Below are 18,139 nucleotides of genomic sequence, written 5' to 3'. Positions count from 1 at the left end.
GTATAGTCAGTGGCTGAAATGAATTAGTTTACTTTTGTTTCACGTACTCCTGTGTCCAATTTGAATTGTCTAAGTCCTTTGCTTTCCTGCCGTTGTTTGGCTTTGGGCCACTAGTCTAAGGCTCATTAGCACCTCCATCAGAGCTTAAACTAGGAAAGAAAAAAAGAGAGAAACTTAAATTGGACCACGCTTTGTTGCTTTTTGAAGCCCTGGTAGAAGGTTTAATAGCAGACACAGTGAAAATCACTTTTGTACAGTGATCTCTCTGGAATTACAAAATCACGTTAAGTCTTGCTTGTGGATATATTAACAGTGGGTAATTTGTGACCTGTAGTCACTGCTTCCAGGACCAAGTATAGTAGTGCCAGATTAATTAGAACAGAAACGAGATTTTAGTTTAGTGAAAATACCTGGTTAAAGTTTTACCAGGCTCTGAATTTAAATTGCACTGGAGACTAAATGCAAGTATGCTATTTTTCTGTCAATGAAACACAATTATATATGTTTACAGTTAATAATTGAGAAGAAATTCTTGAAAAATATATATTCTTGAAAAAATATATGAAGTGAAATGTTCAGACTCATTTTTTTCTTGGTAACTTCCCCATTAGCTTATTTCTTTAAGGTAATCAACAGCATTAGAAGACAGATTTCACAGCGAGTCACGTTCTATGTTTTTGAATGAATACAGGATTCACCTAAGCAAGCAGGTTTTATGGCAAATGGAATCTTTTAACCCAGGGCTCACCATAAGTCTGGTTGGAATAAGAAAGTATTTATATTCAGATTATCTGCTTGGTGGCCAAATTCTAATCTAAGCCTGTTTCTTCCTGCCAAGTAGCAGAGAGCGTGTCCTTCGGCTTCCCAGCCAATATGTGCTTTAGGAAAGTAAATTCATTTTAGTATTAGTCTAGGCAAAATGCTGCAGGAGGAAAATCACATATATGTTCCAAAGGCAAATATAAAGGTCTTTTGATTTTCCAATGTCTTAGATTATCTGTGCAACTTTCTTTCAGTACTTTGAATAATTCATATTTTAGACCCATTTTGCCATTTGGTTGAAAAAATACCAGAGCCAGCTAAATTTTCCAAACTTCTTACTTAAAAGTGGTATTATTAATGATGCATTTGACAGCAGAAAGTATAGAGTAGGAGGACTGTGGAATATACTGTTTCCATTTTTATTGGGTTGGCCAAAATGTTCCTTCGGTTTTTAAGTAAAACTAAAAGACATATTTTTCATTTTCACCAAGAACATTATTGAACAACGTATTCACTGTTTTGTTCCACACCTTCTGCCATTTTTCAGGCAACTTCATAATTTCATTTACCCAAAACTTTTTATCTTTTTGTGCAAAGCACTGTTCCAGGTGCCTTTTACAGTCTTCCAGGGAATTGAAATTTTTTCCAGTAAGAGAATTTTGTAAAGACAGAAATCAATGGAACTCCGAAGGTGCAACGTCTGGTGAATACGGCGGGTGAATCAGAACTTCCCAGCCAAGCTGTAACAAAGAAACCTGGTCCTCAAAGAAACATGCTGTCTTGCGTTATCCTGATGGAAGATTATGCGTTTTCTGTTGACTAATTCTGGACGCTTTTTGTCAAGTGCTGCTTTCAGTTGGTCTAATTGGGAGCGGTACTTGTTGGAATTAATCGTTTGGTTTTCCAGAAGGAGCTGATAATAGAGGACTCCCTTCCAATCCCACCATATACACACCATCACCTTCTTTGGATGGAGACCGGCCTTTGGTGTGGTTGGTGGTGGTTCATTTCACTTGCCCCACGATCTCTTCCGTTCCACATTGTTGTACAGTATCCACTTTTCATCGCCTGTCACAATTTGTTTTAAAAACAGAACGTTTTCATTACATTTAAGTAGAGAATTGCATGCAGAAATACTGTCAAGAAGTTTTTTTTCCGCTTAACTTACGTGGAACCCAAACATCAAAGCGATGAACGTAACCAAGCTGGTGCAAATGATTTTCAGTGCTTGATTTGGATATTTTGAGTACGTCGGCTATCTCCCGCGTGGTATAACATTAATTGTTCTCAATTAATGTCTCAATTTGATCACTGTCAACGTCAACTGGTCTACCCGACTGTGGAGCATCGCCCAGCGAGAAATCTCCAGCACAAAACTTTGCAAACCACTTTTGACACGTTTGATCAGTCACAGCACCTTCTCTATACACTGCACAAATCTTTTTTTGTGTTTCAGTTGTGTTTTTAACCTTTCTTGACATAATAAAGCATAATATGCCGAAAATGTTGCTATTTTCTTCCATCTTCAATATTAAAATGGCTACACAAAAATTCACCAATTTTGATATTTTTTAAATGCACGCTGATACGACAGCTGTCACAACACAGTCTAACAAAATTGTTTCGAATGAAGTTAAGGATGACTAAGTGCTACTAGAGCCATCTTATGGAAAAAACTGAACGAACCTTTTGGCCAACCCGATATTTTTACTTTTCCAAAGCCTATTTGTATTCTGTTTCCATCTGAAAACAATCCACAGGCAAAAGAAAGAAATGACATTTTGAAGAAATATAAGAGTAGAGAAGCTGGGTTGGGGGAAGTTACATTTTATTAAGGGTGGTACAGAGGCCAGAAACTTCCAAATGTATCATAGGTTGCTTAACGGTGGGAATACATTAACTTGGAAATTCATAAAAACGATAATATTAAAGACATAATATTGAGTTTCAGGGCAGTTTAGACCAGGATGGGCTTTTGCAAAGGAGCTAGTGATCAAACTTAAACTAGAACCTATATTTGCTGATTCACAAGTCCTTCTCCAATTCTATGCTTTGTTTCCTTTTCAAAAATAAAAAAGTATGTCTGTGTAAATCCTAAAACTGTCTGACTCCCTCGCCAGCTTTCTCTCATCATGTTCTCCTTGCTCTCTGTGCTATAGCCATACTAGCCTGGTTTTGGCTCCTAGAAATACCCTTGCCTCTTCCCCAACTTTACCCAGTTAAGGCCTACTCATCTTTCAGACAACTGCTCAAATATCACTTTGGGGGAGGCTTGTTCCTCCGTATTCCTCCAAATTAGATCAGGTCACCCATGTTATACACTCTCAGAGTCCCTTGTATCTTTACTGCTTTGATCACAAATTATAATTATATATTTATTAGCATGATTATATAACTGTCTCCTGTACTATACTGTAAATTAGATGAGGGCAGGGATCATGTCTGTCTTATATACCACTGTATTTCTAATATCTGGCATACATTCTGCACTTGGTAGGTACTCAGTAAATATTAGAAGAAATGAAATGACTGAATGAGTGAATTCGGGCCAAATATAGAGCACGGAGCTTACATGTTGTATTGATGGGTATCATAGCCAGGAAGGCAGCCTCATGTCATATTGTGAAGGCTGGCAATTGTGAATGCTAAAGTCTGTAGCCAGATTCATGAGGCAGGCTGGCTTGATTGTTGGGAGCCCTGGGAGCCTGGGCTGGATGGGTCAGGTATCCCCAGGTTGGGTTCTAGAGGCTCTTGATGACCAGATCAGGAGTCTTAGTGGAAGGACAGGAGCAGAAGCCAGTTGTCAGGATTAAAGAGGCAAATGGGCTGTGAGGGTATTGGGTCTGTGGATATAGAGCATTCCTATTAGAAGCTTGACTGGAAGTTAACTGAAGGGATCAAAGAAACAAGTCTTTTAGAAATAGGAGGGAGACCTTTGAGTTTTGAAAGCAAGAGGAAAGGAAATAGTCTAAGAAATTCATAAAATGAGAAGAACATAAAAGGCAAATAATGGAGGAAATTAGAAAAAAAATGTGTATTTGAGTCGAAGGCCTCTTGGGAGTGAGGAAGTGATAAAATCTAGAGCAGTTGAAAGACTGTTCTGGAATGGAAGGACCATGAAGCAGTATACTTGCTAGAATACTTCCGACAGTCCAGGGTACCTCAGCGAGTAACCGCTCCTCTTACTCGAAGGCTGAAGGTAAGAAGAGAAATATAAAAATTAAAAAAAATTTTTAAAGAAGAGAAATATAAGGGTAGAAATCGCTTGAGCTGAAGGTAGGGGAACTCCCTCACGGAAACCATGACATGTCAAGAGGAACACTTACTGGTATGTTGGACCTTCTGGTGCCTCTAGGAGAGCACCCAAATGATACAGAACCTTGCGTGTCTTAACTTGGGATTTCTCTGACATTGTCCTCTCCCAGGTATCTGAATATAGTACATTCTCTAGTTTTGCTGTTGCTTTTATGCTTTTTATGATTTACCAATGCTGTACTGATCCGTGAGTTCTTGAAACCATGTCATTGCATGTTATGTTTGCCTTTACCCTGATAGATGCATCTGCTTATAATTCTTTTTGCTTTGTCCTCAGTTCAGATATTTTGGATGGCAGTAGTAGCAGCAGTGGCTTGTCCTCAGACTCACTGGCTAAAGGCAGCACAACCGCAGAGGCTCCAGTAGCATGCTCCAATTCATGCTCTCCGTTCATCTTGATGGATGATCTCTCACCCAAGTGACTTACCCATTTCTGATTCAGTGTTCTAACTGCTGTTTCCTGCAGAAAACATTCAGGGAGGAACACAGGGAACTTTGATCCGTAATGAGGATTAAAGTGTTACTGATCTAAACCATTTTGATGCCGTTCTTTTTTGGCACTTCTCTAAAGTTTGATTTTTTGAGTGTAGTAACCTTACTTAGGTCTCTTTTTGCTGATCTCATTTTGAACTAGTAATGAAATCTCAAATACTCATTTTTGATTGCTTAGAGTACATATATATATATATATATTTTTTTTTTCCTCAGTGCTTCAAAGAGCACCTATTTTAGAGCCTATACATTTAAGGAAAGCACTAATATGTATTTTCGACAGTGGTTCTTTTTCCCAGCAGTGTCATGACAGCTAGAGTTGATCAGAAATTCTCTTGCTTGAGAGATTTTTGTTGTTGTTGTTCTCTGTTGACTACATAAGTCTCAAATCTCTTTATCTCACAATATTAGATGAGTTGCTTTTGATATAAATTTTTATTTTTCTGCATCAGCTTAAAGTACATTATTTTGTTTCCCTTTCCTGTTTGAGCTGCTTCCTTGCCATTTCTCACAAAGGGGAAAAAACATGTCGTTGCTTTCATTACTGTGCATATTGCTTCTTTGCTGTTGGAGTGTAGGATACAAGGATTGATTTTAGTGCTGAGAATGTAAACGGACTTAACAGGATGCCGGGATTAGTCACCACAGCTTCTTATGACTTAGCTACCCCAGTTGATATTGTTCTCCTCAAACCTGTTGCCCTAAGGAATATATAAAATATTGTTAATGTTTCTAGGTGGTGTTATCAAGGAGAAGAAATTCCTGCCTTGACCAGATGTGTGGAGCATCTACAAATGAATGAATAATGTTATTTACACACAAACCACTGTGTAGAAAAGTGTACACGGAGCTTGACAGCTTGTCTTGGGTGGTGTAATGAGGCCTGAGGGGCCTTGGGGTTCAGTGTCATGCTGTAAAGATGTATATCATAAGGTAGGATAGAAAAGGGGCTCTGTGTCTGATTGCCACATACCGTTTTGATTGCTGCTTCTTTCTGATTACTTTTTCGTCATTGGAGTTGTTTGTTTTGTTGTGTGGTGAGTGGTGTTGTCGACTGTATTTTGGTTATTGTGTTGCCCCCAGAATCAGAGTCCAGTTCTTATACATGCTGCCTTATAGGAAGCGCAGTTTAATATCTACGAGGAAGCTTTTAGGAGCTGCCAAAGTCCATGTCATCGTGCATTCTGCTTTTAAGAAGCTGTTTGAGCTGTCAACAGTGTACATGATAGTAAGTCTGCGGTACCATAAGTTATTTAACATTTAAAAGAGGAAAATCCCGATAGAGCTATTTTAAAACCTGAGTGTAATCTATTGCCGTGTTATTTATTATTTAAAACTGTGTGCAAAATGTCTGTTGTGATAGATTTCTTTTAATGGTCAGACATCGTGGTTGGATTGTCTGCATTTAACATGCAAATTTGCCTGCTAGGACCATAATATTCCATTTTTAAATGAATGTAAGAAATGAAAACTACTGCATTTGTGTCTTTTGAAGGCAAAGGTCGTTGAATTTTAAAGGAAGATGATGTGCTTTGAGGGTACCCACAGACTAGTAATACTGTAGGGCTTGAAGGGAAACCTATTCTCTCTGAATTATAAGAGAGCATCACTTAGCTTGCAGTAAGTAGTTCTGTTGTAGCATCAGCTGTGTTGTTTATTTTAAATTGTGATAACTGCCATAATGGCCATTAATGGCTTTATTTCTCATATTGACTTTCATCTGTGCAAAGTCCATAATCCTTCAAACCTAACATGAATGTATATATTATGAAGATTGTTCTCTAGTATGTCATTTTAAAGAAAAATTACATCAGTGGTATGCAGTGTATTTATTCTGTTTGTGAAAGAACCATGTTAAAAGTCTCTGCCTATATAATACTGAGAGATGGTTTTCTCCTATAGGGTATTTATCCACTAGCTCTCTACTGTCTTCTTTGCCTTAAAGGGACACTTTTGGCCATCATTTTTTGGCTCTAATTTAGGACTCTTAAGACATAACCTTTAGAATGTAATGATATTTAAATTTATTTTAAATAAAATAAATTTATTTTGGGGTAGAATTGGGACAGGAAAATGAAATTGTTCCTCTGTTATGAGAACTAGGAGGCAAGGTAACTGACTTTACTGTTTAAGCCAAGGTTCATTTTTATTGTTTAAAGTGACTAGAAAGTTAAGTTTGTGCAGGGGTTGTTTCGGATTACATAAAAGATAGACATGCTAACCTTCAGGTGAGCTTTGTTGACAGTACTCCTTTATTTTTATATAAAGTCTAATATTTGAAAAGTGATCATTGTTATAAAGTAAAATTCTCTCTTCCTATTCTAATATATCATATTTCAGGCTTCTATTTGAAAACAAGTATAAGAGATGATATGATAAGAAAATTTAATAGATGCTCTTTTTGCTTGACTGACATATAATCACTGTGTTTCATGATAACTGCTTTTGGAATAATAAGAAGTTTTGTGAACTGCTGACCTTGTGTATATCTTAGAGTGCAAATTTAATAAAGTGTGTACACATGCATAAAATTCTGTAAAATTTTTAAGCCTATCCATATCCCAGTATTGCATTCTCTGTGTCTAATTGCAGTCAAGTTTTGAATAAAAGGATATCGGGAACACAAAAGAACTAATAGCTGTTTTGAAGTTTGGGTTGTTTCCCAAAACAAAGAGAAACCTCTCCACATAATCTGTCAAATTTTCAAGAGCATTTTGTAGAATTTGACAATTTAGAAGGTTCTTGCCAATTTAGAAGGTTCTTGCCAAGGCTACACATATTTCTTACTTGTTTTGGATTTATTTTATCTTGTGTTTTTTTTTTTTTACATATTCATAGGACTCTAGATTGTTTTTGGAGCAAGATGGCGGGGGTGGGTAGACAGGCAAAAAATAAAAGCCTTTCATGCATGACTCAGGTTTTAAACACTCACTTTTCTTTTCAGTATTTAAAAAATACATGAACTATTTTATTTCACACTTACAGAAAAGTTGCAAGAATAGCCCAAAGAACTCCCATATATTTTTCACCCAGGTTCCTCAGTTGTTGATATTTAACCACATTAGTTTTACCATCCCTCCCACTCGCTTGTATGTATGTATGTCTGTATGTGTCTTGTATATTTGTATGTGTGTGTCACATTTTTTCTGAACCATCTGAGAATAAGATATAGACATGATACCCCATTACTCTTAAGTGCTTCAGTGTAAATTTCCTAAAGACAAGGACATTTCTACATGACCACATTGCAGCTATCAAAATCAGGAAATTAACCTTGATACAAAACTATCCCACCTAGTGTACAGACCCCATTCATATTTTGCCTGTGGTCCCAATAAGGCTCTTTTAGCAAGAGGGAAAAAAATTTTCTTCTGGCCCAGGATTCTATCCAGGATTATGTGTTACACTTAGTCATTATGTGTCTTTAGTCTCCCTCAATCTGGAAATCCCCCCGTCTTTCCTTGTCTTTTGTGATCCTCATAGTTTTGAGAAGTACTAGCCAGTTATTTTGAAAAATGGCCTTCAATTTAGGTTTGACTGATATTTCCTCGTTACTAAATTCAGGTTATGCATTTTGGGCAGAAATACCACAGAAGTGGTGTTGTGTTCTCAACATCTCATTGCAGGAGGCACACGGTACCACTTCGTCCTATTACTGGTGACCCTTGATCCTTTGGTTAAGGAGGCGTCTGCTGTGTTTCTCCACTGCATAGTTAGCGTTTTCCCTTTGAAATTGGTAACATATTTTGTGTGGAAGTACTTTGAGACTATAAATATCCTGGTTTTTCATCAAACTTTCCCCCAGTAATTTTAGTATCTGTTGCTCTTTCTTGCCTGCTAGTGTTATGATGACTACCCAATGGTGACTCTCTAGTTCCCTTATTCCTTCTACACCTATTAATTGGCATTCAAGTGTAAAGAAGAAGTTTCCCTTCTCCACCATTTATTTGATCATTGTGGACTCGTGGACTCCTATTTTAGTCAGTGGGTTTTTATTCATAACCATGACTTTTTTTTTTGATATTCATATCTCAGATATGGACAGTGAGAGTCCCTCCGAGCTGGCTGCTATGTCCTTTTGGCAAATCTATCATTTTTTGAGCAGTGTTTTACTTTCTGGCATAAGATGTCCCAGATTCATACTTTCCTTGCCCCAGCCCTGCGATCAGCTGTTTCTCTAAGGAGCCTTGATTCCTTTTAATAGAGAATGGTATTTGGTACAATTACCAAAATACAGGCACTAGGTATAATCACTGCTACTTGAGCATTATGGTTTAAAGGCCCTCTCGGGACTTCCCTGGTGGCCTAGTGGTTAGGATTCTGGGCTTTCACTGCCATGGCCTGGGTTCAGTCCCTGTTCGGGGAACAGATCTTGCAAGCTGTGCGGCATGGCCAAAAAAATAATAATATTAATAAATAAAGGCCCTCTCAACACAGAAAATACATGTAAATGTATATTTATATATACACACATATGTATATCTGATCATCTATTAAAGATCATGAGTTCAAACTGGTATCTCCGATTCCAGTTCAACACTATGGGTTCATTCCAGCATCCGTCCTATCCATATTTGTAACTATTCTCGGATAGTGACAAGCCTGTTTCCCTTTATCCTCAATACAATTGCTCATTTCTCCTGTATGTAACCGATTTCTGACCCTGACACATCAATGCCCTCTCGGCCCCTCCAGCCCCGGCTGCCTCCATAGGAGGAAGGGAAAGAGAATAGTATTCTAAATACTCAAGTTTTAAATATCCCTTTCTCACACGCACCCCAGCCATCCCCAAGCTTCTCTTCCTCCATGTTTACCTGTTCATAGCTCATGGATTTCTTATATTCATCAATTTAAAAGTATTTATTGAGCCCTGTGCTGGGAACTGTAAATATAGATGCAGTCAGTACCTTCAAGGTGACCAGCCTAGTGGAATAAACAGAAGTACACTGACCATTAGAAGCACCGATTCTAGTGTTTTGGGGAGCACAAAGGGAGAGCACCCAGCATAGCCCGGGCTGTGCTTCTGGAGTCCTTCCCAGAATAGGTAACACTGAAGCTGAATCGAACAGCAAACCTCAGGTGGAGGGAGAAGTGAGAGGGAAATAGGCTACAGGAAGAAGAGACCAAGGCACCCTCACAGTCATACAAGTAATTTGCTAACATGAGAAATGGGGTTGGAGAGGGAAATAGAGGCACCTCTGGTCTTTCAGGATTTGGGAGTCTTTAGCTTATGTAGGTGGGAGCTATGGGTGTAGACGTAAGAAGGGAGATTTATGGCGAAGAGGGTTAAGGACAAAATCCTGACAAGCATCAACATACAAGAGGCAGGTTGAAGGAGAGCTGGGGTGGCAAGAGGGGTAGGAGAAAACCTTGGAGAAACCAGCTAATGCTGTCAGCAAAGCTAAGGAGGGAGTCGTGTCCAGGGTCACTTAAGATGAGGATGCAAAACTTCCCATTGGATCCGATCATTAGGAAGTCCCCTAGAGACTTTCATGAGTGTACTTTTGGTGAGGTGGAAGGGACAAAAGTCAGATTGCAGTGGCTTGAATAAACAGGGGTTTAGGAAATGGAGACAGACAGTACAGTCTGTGCCCAAATCTTCTAACTTCGTCTTTCTCTTCTTTCCCTATTCGTGCTCAATTACAATACGAAGTTGTTCCCATGTTCTCCCCTGTATCCTCAGTGCTGTATCTACAACATAATAGTCACTCAATAAAATTTTGTTGAACAATAACCCCCCTCCCCCCACTCTAACCCACAGAGGGAGCTGAAAGATACTCACTCCAACCTGTAGAGGGAGCTGAAAGAAAGTCACGGGGGAGGGTTAACCTATAGAAGGAGATGGAAGGAACTCCCAGAGCAGTGCTAACCACACACTCTGACCTCTAGGAGGAGCACCAAGCTTCTTGTGTTCCAGGCATTCCTGAGGAAAACTTGCATGAGGAATCTTCATCAAGGAGTACTCCGTTTAGATAATAGTTATTCATATGTACCTAATATGTACCTTCTGTTTGTGGCATGTGATACCAATTTTCCATTTATGAAAGTGATGTGAAGTGTTCTGTTAAAATAAACTTAGCAAATAATATTTTTAAAGATGTATTTTAAAGATAAATATAACAAAGAAAAAGTGAGTTCACTAAGAGAAACATCTTCAGTAAACAGGAGTGAGTAATAGCTAGCTAGATATAGCCAAAATCTTCAAAGTAAAATATAAATCAGAACTTTGATCCAGGATTGGATTGGGTCACAGTGATGTGTGGAATTGTTGGTATGGAGAGGTTAAAAGCTGTTGAGTCTGTGTGAAATGCTCTTTGGGGTGCCTCTTTGGAGCCTCTTTCTGGGATTCTGATTCTGCTAGCTCTTCTCCTATGAAGTGTGGCAAGAGAAGTCTGGCATCTCTCCTTTAGCTTCTGAGGAGAAGACACTCCCCCTCACCTTGTAGATCAAAGGGGAACTTGGTTGGGGCTCAGGGAGAAGAGGCCTAAAAAGCACTTGAGACCTGATTTCCTAGGTCCTGGTTTGCTTGGAACTGGAGGCTTTTCTGGGGACTTTCAGTGCTAACACAAGGAAAATCCTGGGCAAACTGGGACCAATCAGTCACCCTAAATGGTTTCTTGCCTTCCCTAGGTGTGGTTTTCCTTCAGTGTGTTTCCTTAACCATCTCTTCTGACTAAAGTAGTGGTGAGAGCTCCAAAGCTAAGGTCAGAATGTAGCCCTCAGAGAAAGAAGCTTCTAGTCTGGGTCACTGAGGCCTGCCCGCTTTGGGCAAAAGGAAGTTTTAGTCTAATCCTTTCCGTGACTACACTGAAGTCTGAGGTGAAAGACTGAGCTAGGTAAGTGTTTCTTTGTCTGAATCTATTCTTCAGACACTCATCTCCCTCCAGGACCTATGGGGTCAGATTGGGAGGACGGGGGACTGGCTATTGTAGGTAGTGGTCAAGAATTTTAGGATTTAAAATCCTGATGTTGTATATTTCCTCCTCTAAGACAAAACTAACATTTCATAGCAGTGTTTAAAATTATTTTCTTTTTTAAAAGTGTTTTTCTTCATTATTTTTATTCATTTTAAAATTATAAATTGTGAAGGGAAAAATTCATTATAAAGTTTAAACCTTATAGAAGTATGCAAAGTAAATAAATGCCTCCCCCCATAGCCTTTTCATCCATAAATAGTTTGATTTGTATACCTAATTACCTTTTTCTATATATATGTGAACATATTTATAACAGACACACATGCATATTTTAACACTTTATTGAAGTATAACATACATACAAAAAAGTGTACAGCTTGATGAATTATTACAAGCTGGATGGTCTGTGGAATGTTCTGTGTGATCTGGATGACCGGTTACATGGGTTTATTGTTTGTGATCATTTATAGGGGGCGAATGGCTAGAAGTGGGCATTAGGGGGCGCCTCAAGTGTTCTGGAGTGTTCTGTGTGACCTGGGTGATGGTTACATGGGTTTATTCAGTTTGTAGTAACTTACCGGGTGGGAAAGGCTGGATGCAGGCATTAGGGAATGCTCCCGGATTTCTGGAATATTCTATGTCAGCCTGGGTGATGATTTATGGGTTCATTTTTAGCAATTGTATAGTATTCCCGTGTATGAACATTCCATAATTTATTTAACTAATCCTTAACTGATGGTCATTTAGGTTCCTTATACTTTATTAGTATACACAAGTAATATCTTTGTTTCTGTAAGTATTTCTGCAGGAGAGAATTTTAGAAGTGATAGTTGAGTCAAAGCATATGTGCATTTTATTTTATTATGCTCCTTTTGAAAAGGTAATACAAGTTCAGCATAAAAATTCAAAGAATAAAAAGGGCATATAGGGAAAAGTCAGTCTTCCTTCTACCCTGGATTCCCAGTCCCATAAGGTCCTTCCTCAGAAGCAACCGGTGTTATCAGCTTCTGGTGGATTCTTCTGGAGATAGTCTATGTATTGCATATGTATTTGCATATTTTATCGGCATTTCTTTTTTTTTTAACATCTTTATTGGAGTATAATTGCTTTACAATGGTGTGTTAGTTTCTGCTTTATAACAAAGTGAATCAGCTATACATATACCTATGTCCCCATATCTTCTCCCTCTTGTGTCTCCCTCCCACCCTCCCTATCCCACCCCCCCATCCCACCCCTCTAGGTGGTCACAAAGCACCGAGCTGATCTCCCTGTGCTATGCGGCTGCTTCCTACTAGCTATCTATTTTATGTTTGGTAGTGTATATATGTCCATGCCACTCTCTCACTTTGTCCCAGCTTACCCTTCCCCCTCCCCGCGTCCTCAAGTCCATTCTCTACGTCTGTGTCTTTATTCCTGTCCTGCCCCTAGGTTCTTCAGAGCCTTTTTTTTTTTTTAGATTCCATATATATATGTGTTAGCATACAGTATTTGTATTTCTCTTTCTGATTACTTCACTCTGTATGACAGACTCTAGGTCCATCCACCTCACTACAAATAACTCAATTTCGGTTTTTTTTATGGCTGAGTAATATTCCATTGTATCTTCTTTATCCATTCATCTGTCGATGGACACTTAGGTTGCTTCCATGTCCTGGCTATTGTAAATAGAGCTGCAATGAACATTGTGGTACATGACTCTTTTTGAATTATGGTTTTCTCAGGGTATATGCCTAGTAGTGGCATTGCTGGGTCGTATGGTAGTTCTATTTTTAGCTTTTTAAGGAACCTCCATACTGTTCTCCATAGTGGCTATATCAATTTACATTCCCACCAATAGTGCAAGAGGGTTCCCTTTCCTCCACACCCTCTCCAGCATTTATTATTTCTAGATTTTTTGATGATGGCCATTCTGACCAGTGTGAGGTGATACCTCATTGTAGTTTTGATTTGCATTTCTCTAATGATTAGTGATGTTGAGCATCCTTTCATGTATTTGTTGGCTATCTGTATATCTTCTTTGGAGAAATGTCTATTTAGGTCTTCTGCCCATTTTTGGATTGGGTTCTTTGTTTTTTTGATATTGAGCTGCATGAGTTGCTTGTATGTTTTGGAGATTAATCCTTTGTCAGTTGCTTCATTTGTAAATATTTTCTCCCATTCTGAGGGTTGGCTTTTCATCTTGTTTATGGTTTCCTTTGCTGTGCAAAAGCTTTTAAGTTTCATTAGGTCCCATTTGTTTTTTTTGTTTTTATTTCCATTTCTCTAGGAGGTGGGTCAGAAAGGATCTTGCTGTGATTTATGTCATAGAGTGTTCTGCCTATGTTTTCCTCGAAGAGTTTTATAGTGTCTGACCTTACGTTATAGGCATTTCTTAAAGCCACACCTCCACCCCACCAAGATTGTACCAATTTATACTCTCATCAGTAGGGTATGAGAGTTCCCATTACCACTAGAGATGATTCAAGGGTTCTGGAAAGACATGAGTAAAAGAAACAGATTTCATTCATTCACTCATTCATTCATTGGAAATACATTCATGTGTTTAAAATTCTACAGGTACCAAAGGGCAGAAAATGAAATGTCTCCCTCCTGTCTTCATCCCCAGCCTCCATAGCTCCTCTTCCCCACAGCAATTGTGGTTTTATTTTCCTGTGTATCCTTACAGAGAAAGTTTGCATATGTGTAAACAAATTCATCAATATATTCTTTTTTCCAAAATTTCACACAAATGGTAGCATATTTATATAAGCTATTACTGTGTAATCTCCCTCTCCTTCCCCCTGAAACCTTAGTGACTTAAAACTAAATAGTTCATTTTTTCTCATGAGTCTATGGGTGAGTGGGTGGTTCTGTTGTTCAGAGCCGGGCTCGGCTGATCTAAAAGAGATTATTGGGACAATTTGGGAAATCTGAATATGGACTGTGAATTAAATAATATTATTTTTTTCAATTGAGGATTCAAAATTCAGGCTCAAAGGTCATGCAAATTCATTTAGTTGTCATGTTTCTTTAGTTTTCTTTAATGTAGAACAGTCCCCCCACTTTCTTTCATCTTTCATGAAATACTCATTTTGAAGAGTCTGGGCCAGTTGTCTTGTATGAGGTCCTGTTGTTCGGATTTGTCGGATTGTTTCCTCATGATTAGATTCAATTAAACATTAGATTAGTTAAATCTTTCTGGCAAGAATACCACATAGGTGATTCCCATTGCATCACATCAGGAGGTACATGATGTCAGTTGTTCCACTGGTGATGCCAAGTTCAGTCACTCAGTCAAGGTAGTGTTCTCCAGATTTCTCCACTGTAAAGGTACTTTTCCCCCTTTGTAATTAATATCAAATTAGTATTTAAAAAGTATTAGATGTGACCATGTAAATGTCCTGTTCCCCAACAACTTTCACCCAATAGTTTTAGCATCCATTAGTGATGCCTCCCTGGGTCAGTTTTGAAGATGGTGGCTGCAAAATATTTTACTAATTCTGTCATTCCTTCCACATTTATTAGCTAGCATTCTTCTGTAAAGAAAGCTGCCCCCCTTTTTGCATACCAACGTGTTATAACCTGTTACCTTTATTATATTATACCTGTGCGTGAACAGACAGATCATTGGAGCAAAGCGGAAAGTCCAGACATAGACCCAAGTGTAAAATTTAACATATAGTAAAGGTGGTATACCCAGATCACTGGGGCAAAAATGGACTTTTTAATAAATGCTGTTGGGATAATGGATTGCTGTAAAAATAGATAATTTGGTTCCATACCTCATACTGTACACTGGAATAAACTCCAAATGGATCTAAATGTTAAAAAATGAAACCATGTAAGTAATATAAGAAAACATGGATGAAATCCTTTATAACCTGGGTATAGGGAAAGCCTTTCTAAGTATGACTCCAAATCCAGATACAATGAAGAAGATGGATAATTTCAACTACATAAAAGTAAAAGCTACATAAAAATAGAAACCTGTTGCGTGGCAAAAAAACCCCAACAAAAACAAACAAACAGACAAAAACACCACGTAAGCACAGTCAAAAGAAACACAACAAAACTGGGAGAAATACTTATCTAAATGGCTAATATCCCAAATACATATATAAAGAACTCAAATTCCAGAGCAGGGGGATGGCTAAAACTCACAAGAGGAAAATGGGCAAAAATATGAAAACACAGTTCACAGAAGAAATGAGCCTTAAATATACGAAAAGCTACCCAACTTCACACACAGTATGAGAGATGCAAATATGTTTTTTCAAAATATGCAGTCAACTTGACTATCTGGGTCACTTGGAGAGGAGGGCGAATGGTTGAATGAATGAATGAATGATGAACTACTGGGTCCTTATACTTACCAATGGGGCCTGCCACTTAACGGTCGAACGAATGAATGAATGAATGAATGAAGTGGAGGCAACCCCTATGTTTTCTTTAGTTCCCTCTCCCCCCTTCTGCTTCAGTTCTTGCCCAGTTTCCATATCAAAATCCCTCTCCTAATTTTTCTCCCTAATTTCCATCTTGTGTCCATTTGTTCACTAAGGTAAAACTTCAAGTATGGCCAATAAGCATAAATTTTAAAAAGTTGCAAGTTTTAAAGGGAACTTAAATGTTAATATCTAAAGTGCTTGAAAAGGTCCGCCTTTCTTATCTTTCTATAATTATTCTCTCATGTACCAAAACAGGAAAACTGAAAAATAATTTATTGTTGAAATCATTCCAGCATTTGTTTGATCTTATTACTAAAACTACTTCTTACAATTTCGTTGCAAACCTTCAGTATTTTAGCTTTACTTTTGTGAATTAACTTGGAACTCTAACCACCGTGGCTTTGTTTCCTCAAGAAAATGCTTTGCAGGCACCAAAAAATAAATATACCAATAAACGTTTGAAATGTAACACACTTCTAAGCTGAGGGCCTGCAGGTTTATGAGTGCCTATCGATTGAATTTGTTAATAAGCCCTTAAGCAGTTGTCTTTTTTCTCCCTACCACTAGAAACCCCGGGTGAATTTTTCTATTACACTTAATTTTTAACATGTAGAATAAGGCTTTCTCCAAATGTTGATTTTTTACCTCAGAAATTTAATGAGTCACTTGATTTCACAAGCCCAGAAAAACAGGCTTTCCCCCAGACAGTCATTGTAAAAGGAGCCTCTTGGTAATAGATCATGTTTTCTCTCATACAGTAATTATAGATTGATCCAATAAACGTTACTTTGAAATTTCGCTCAGTTGAAAGGCACTATAGAAAAATCACGTATGTTAGACTCTACAAATCTGCTTTCTCCTTATCTTTGTGTGTCTTTAGGAGTTTTGATAGCCGATATAAATAAACATGCTGCTTAGTAGCAGTTTACCACAGAAAAACATTTTGCAGGATTTTTTTTAAAGGCTTTGATGAATGTGAATACAAACTGACCTGGGACAACTAGGGGTTTGAGGTTAAAATTGAGGTAGCGGTCGCACTAGAGAGGCTATTAAAAGATACAGTAGTATCCAGGGGTGTGTGGAAAATGAATTATCAACAAAGTTGTACTGGAGATATGCCATATCTATCATTTATTCCTTTGGTTAGAGAATTTTTTTGGTAACAGAATATTTTTTGATGATTGTGTGACAGTTGTTATTTTTCTTCATTCACTGACATACGGGAAGAAGAAAATTTAGAATAATATTAATTTCTGCAATAGGAACCATATTTTAGGAGAAGAATAAACATGAACATTAAAAATCCCATAGACATTGTCATGTTAGTACAAACACTAACATGCATCAATTTTGGAAGAATGTGTGTAAACTATATTCCAATGATTTTTTGTTTGGATGTTTGTTGCTTTGTTTTTTATAGTGTGTCCTGATTCAACTCGTTTGGCATGTTTTTCCTTAGTACACTATTTTTCAATTGCCATAATGTATCCTTTGTGTTTTTCTTTACCTCATTAACTTTACTTATCCTTTTAAAATCTTCCTCTTCACTCATATATATAACATATTTAGTGCTTATTAGCTAGGACACATGAAAATCCTTTTCTGAATGAGACCATCGCTTTTTGTACCTTACTTTCCCTAGATTTTCTTTCAAACGCATATTTAAAAAAAATTTATTGTCTTGACTATTTATCTGTATCTTTAAAAAAAATACCTTCATCTTACAGGTTCCCTTATATATTTATCTTACATATAATTGTAACCTTTGCCTGTTGAGGATATTATGCATGGTTTTATTTTTAATAACTCATTAAAATGCTGATATTGACAATTAAAAAAATAAAATCGAGGTAGCAGTCTTTCAATAACTTATTGTAAAAGGACTATACACTCATTGGAGAATATCTGAAAAGTAATGGAAAATTGAAGACAAAGTTTAAAGTGAAAATTAAAATCACCGTAATTACACCAGGTGGAAATAACTATATGTTTGTGGGGATTTTTCTAGATAATTGAGTTCATACTCTATGTACAATGTTTTAGTCTATGAAAGCACTTAAAGATTGAGAGTATTTTTTAAAGACATAGTCATCCAGGGTATTTAGGTTTTATGGGTTCGCACACTACTGTGGTGAATGGTTTGAGAATCTGCGTCTAGAAATCAATTCATAGAAGTCCTGTTTTGATTACCTGCAGATGTCAGTGTGGATCTGAGTGTGGTTCAACAGT

At 37.6% G+C, this 18,139-nt stretch overlaps 1 protein-coding gene across 8 annotated transcripts in view; it reads left to right on the top strand.

Moving 5' to 3' along the window:
• PABIR2 (PABIR family member 2) overlaps nucleotides 1-18,139 on the top strand; it is an 80,476-nt gene that overhangs the window by 16,831 nt on the left and 45,506 nt on the right. For 4 of the 8 annotated variants that reach the window (XM_082377978.1, XM_082377981.1, XM_082377980.1 and 1 more), the window contains exon 10: nucleotides 4,355-7,100. The exons of 1 other annotated variant lie outside the window; for it this stretch is intronic. In XM_082377978.1, coding sequence (XP_082234104.1) covers nucleotides 4,355-4,499 — 145 coding nt within the window. In that variant the 3' untranslated portion in view covers nucleotides 4,500-7,100. 3 more of the 8 variants (XM_082377983.1, XM_082377982.1, XM_082377985.1) reach the window with 2 other exon arrangements.

Source organism: Balaenoptera borealis (assembly GCF_965194805.1).
Source record: "Balaenoptera borealis genome assembly, chromosome: X".
Taxonomy (NCBI): Eukaryota; Metazoa; Chordata; class Mammalia; order Artiodactyla; family Balaenopteridae; genus Balaenoptera; species Balaenoptera borealis.
Note: the sequence above shows the minus strand (reverse complement) of the source record. Positions and strands in the feature narration are given on the sequence as shown.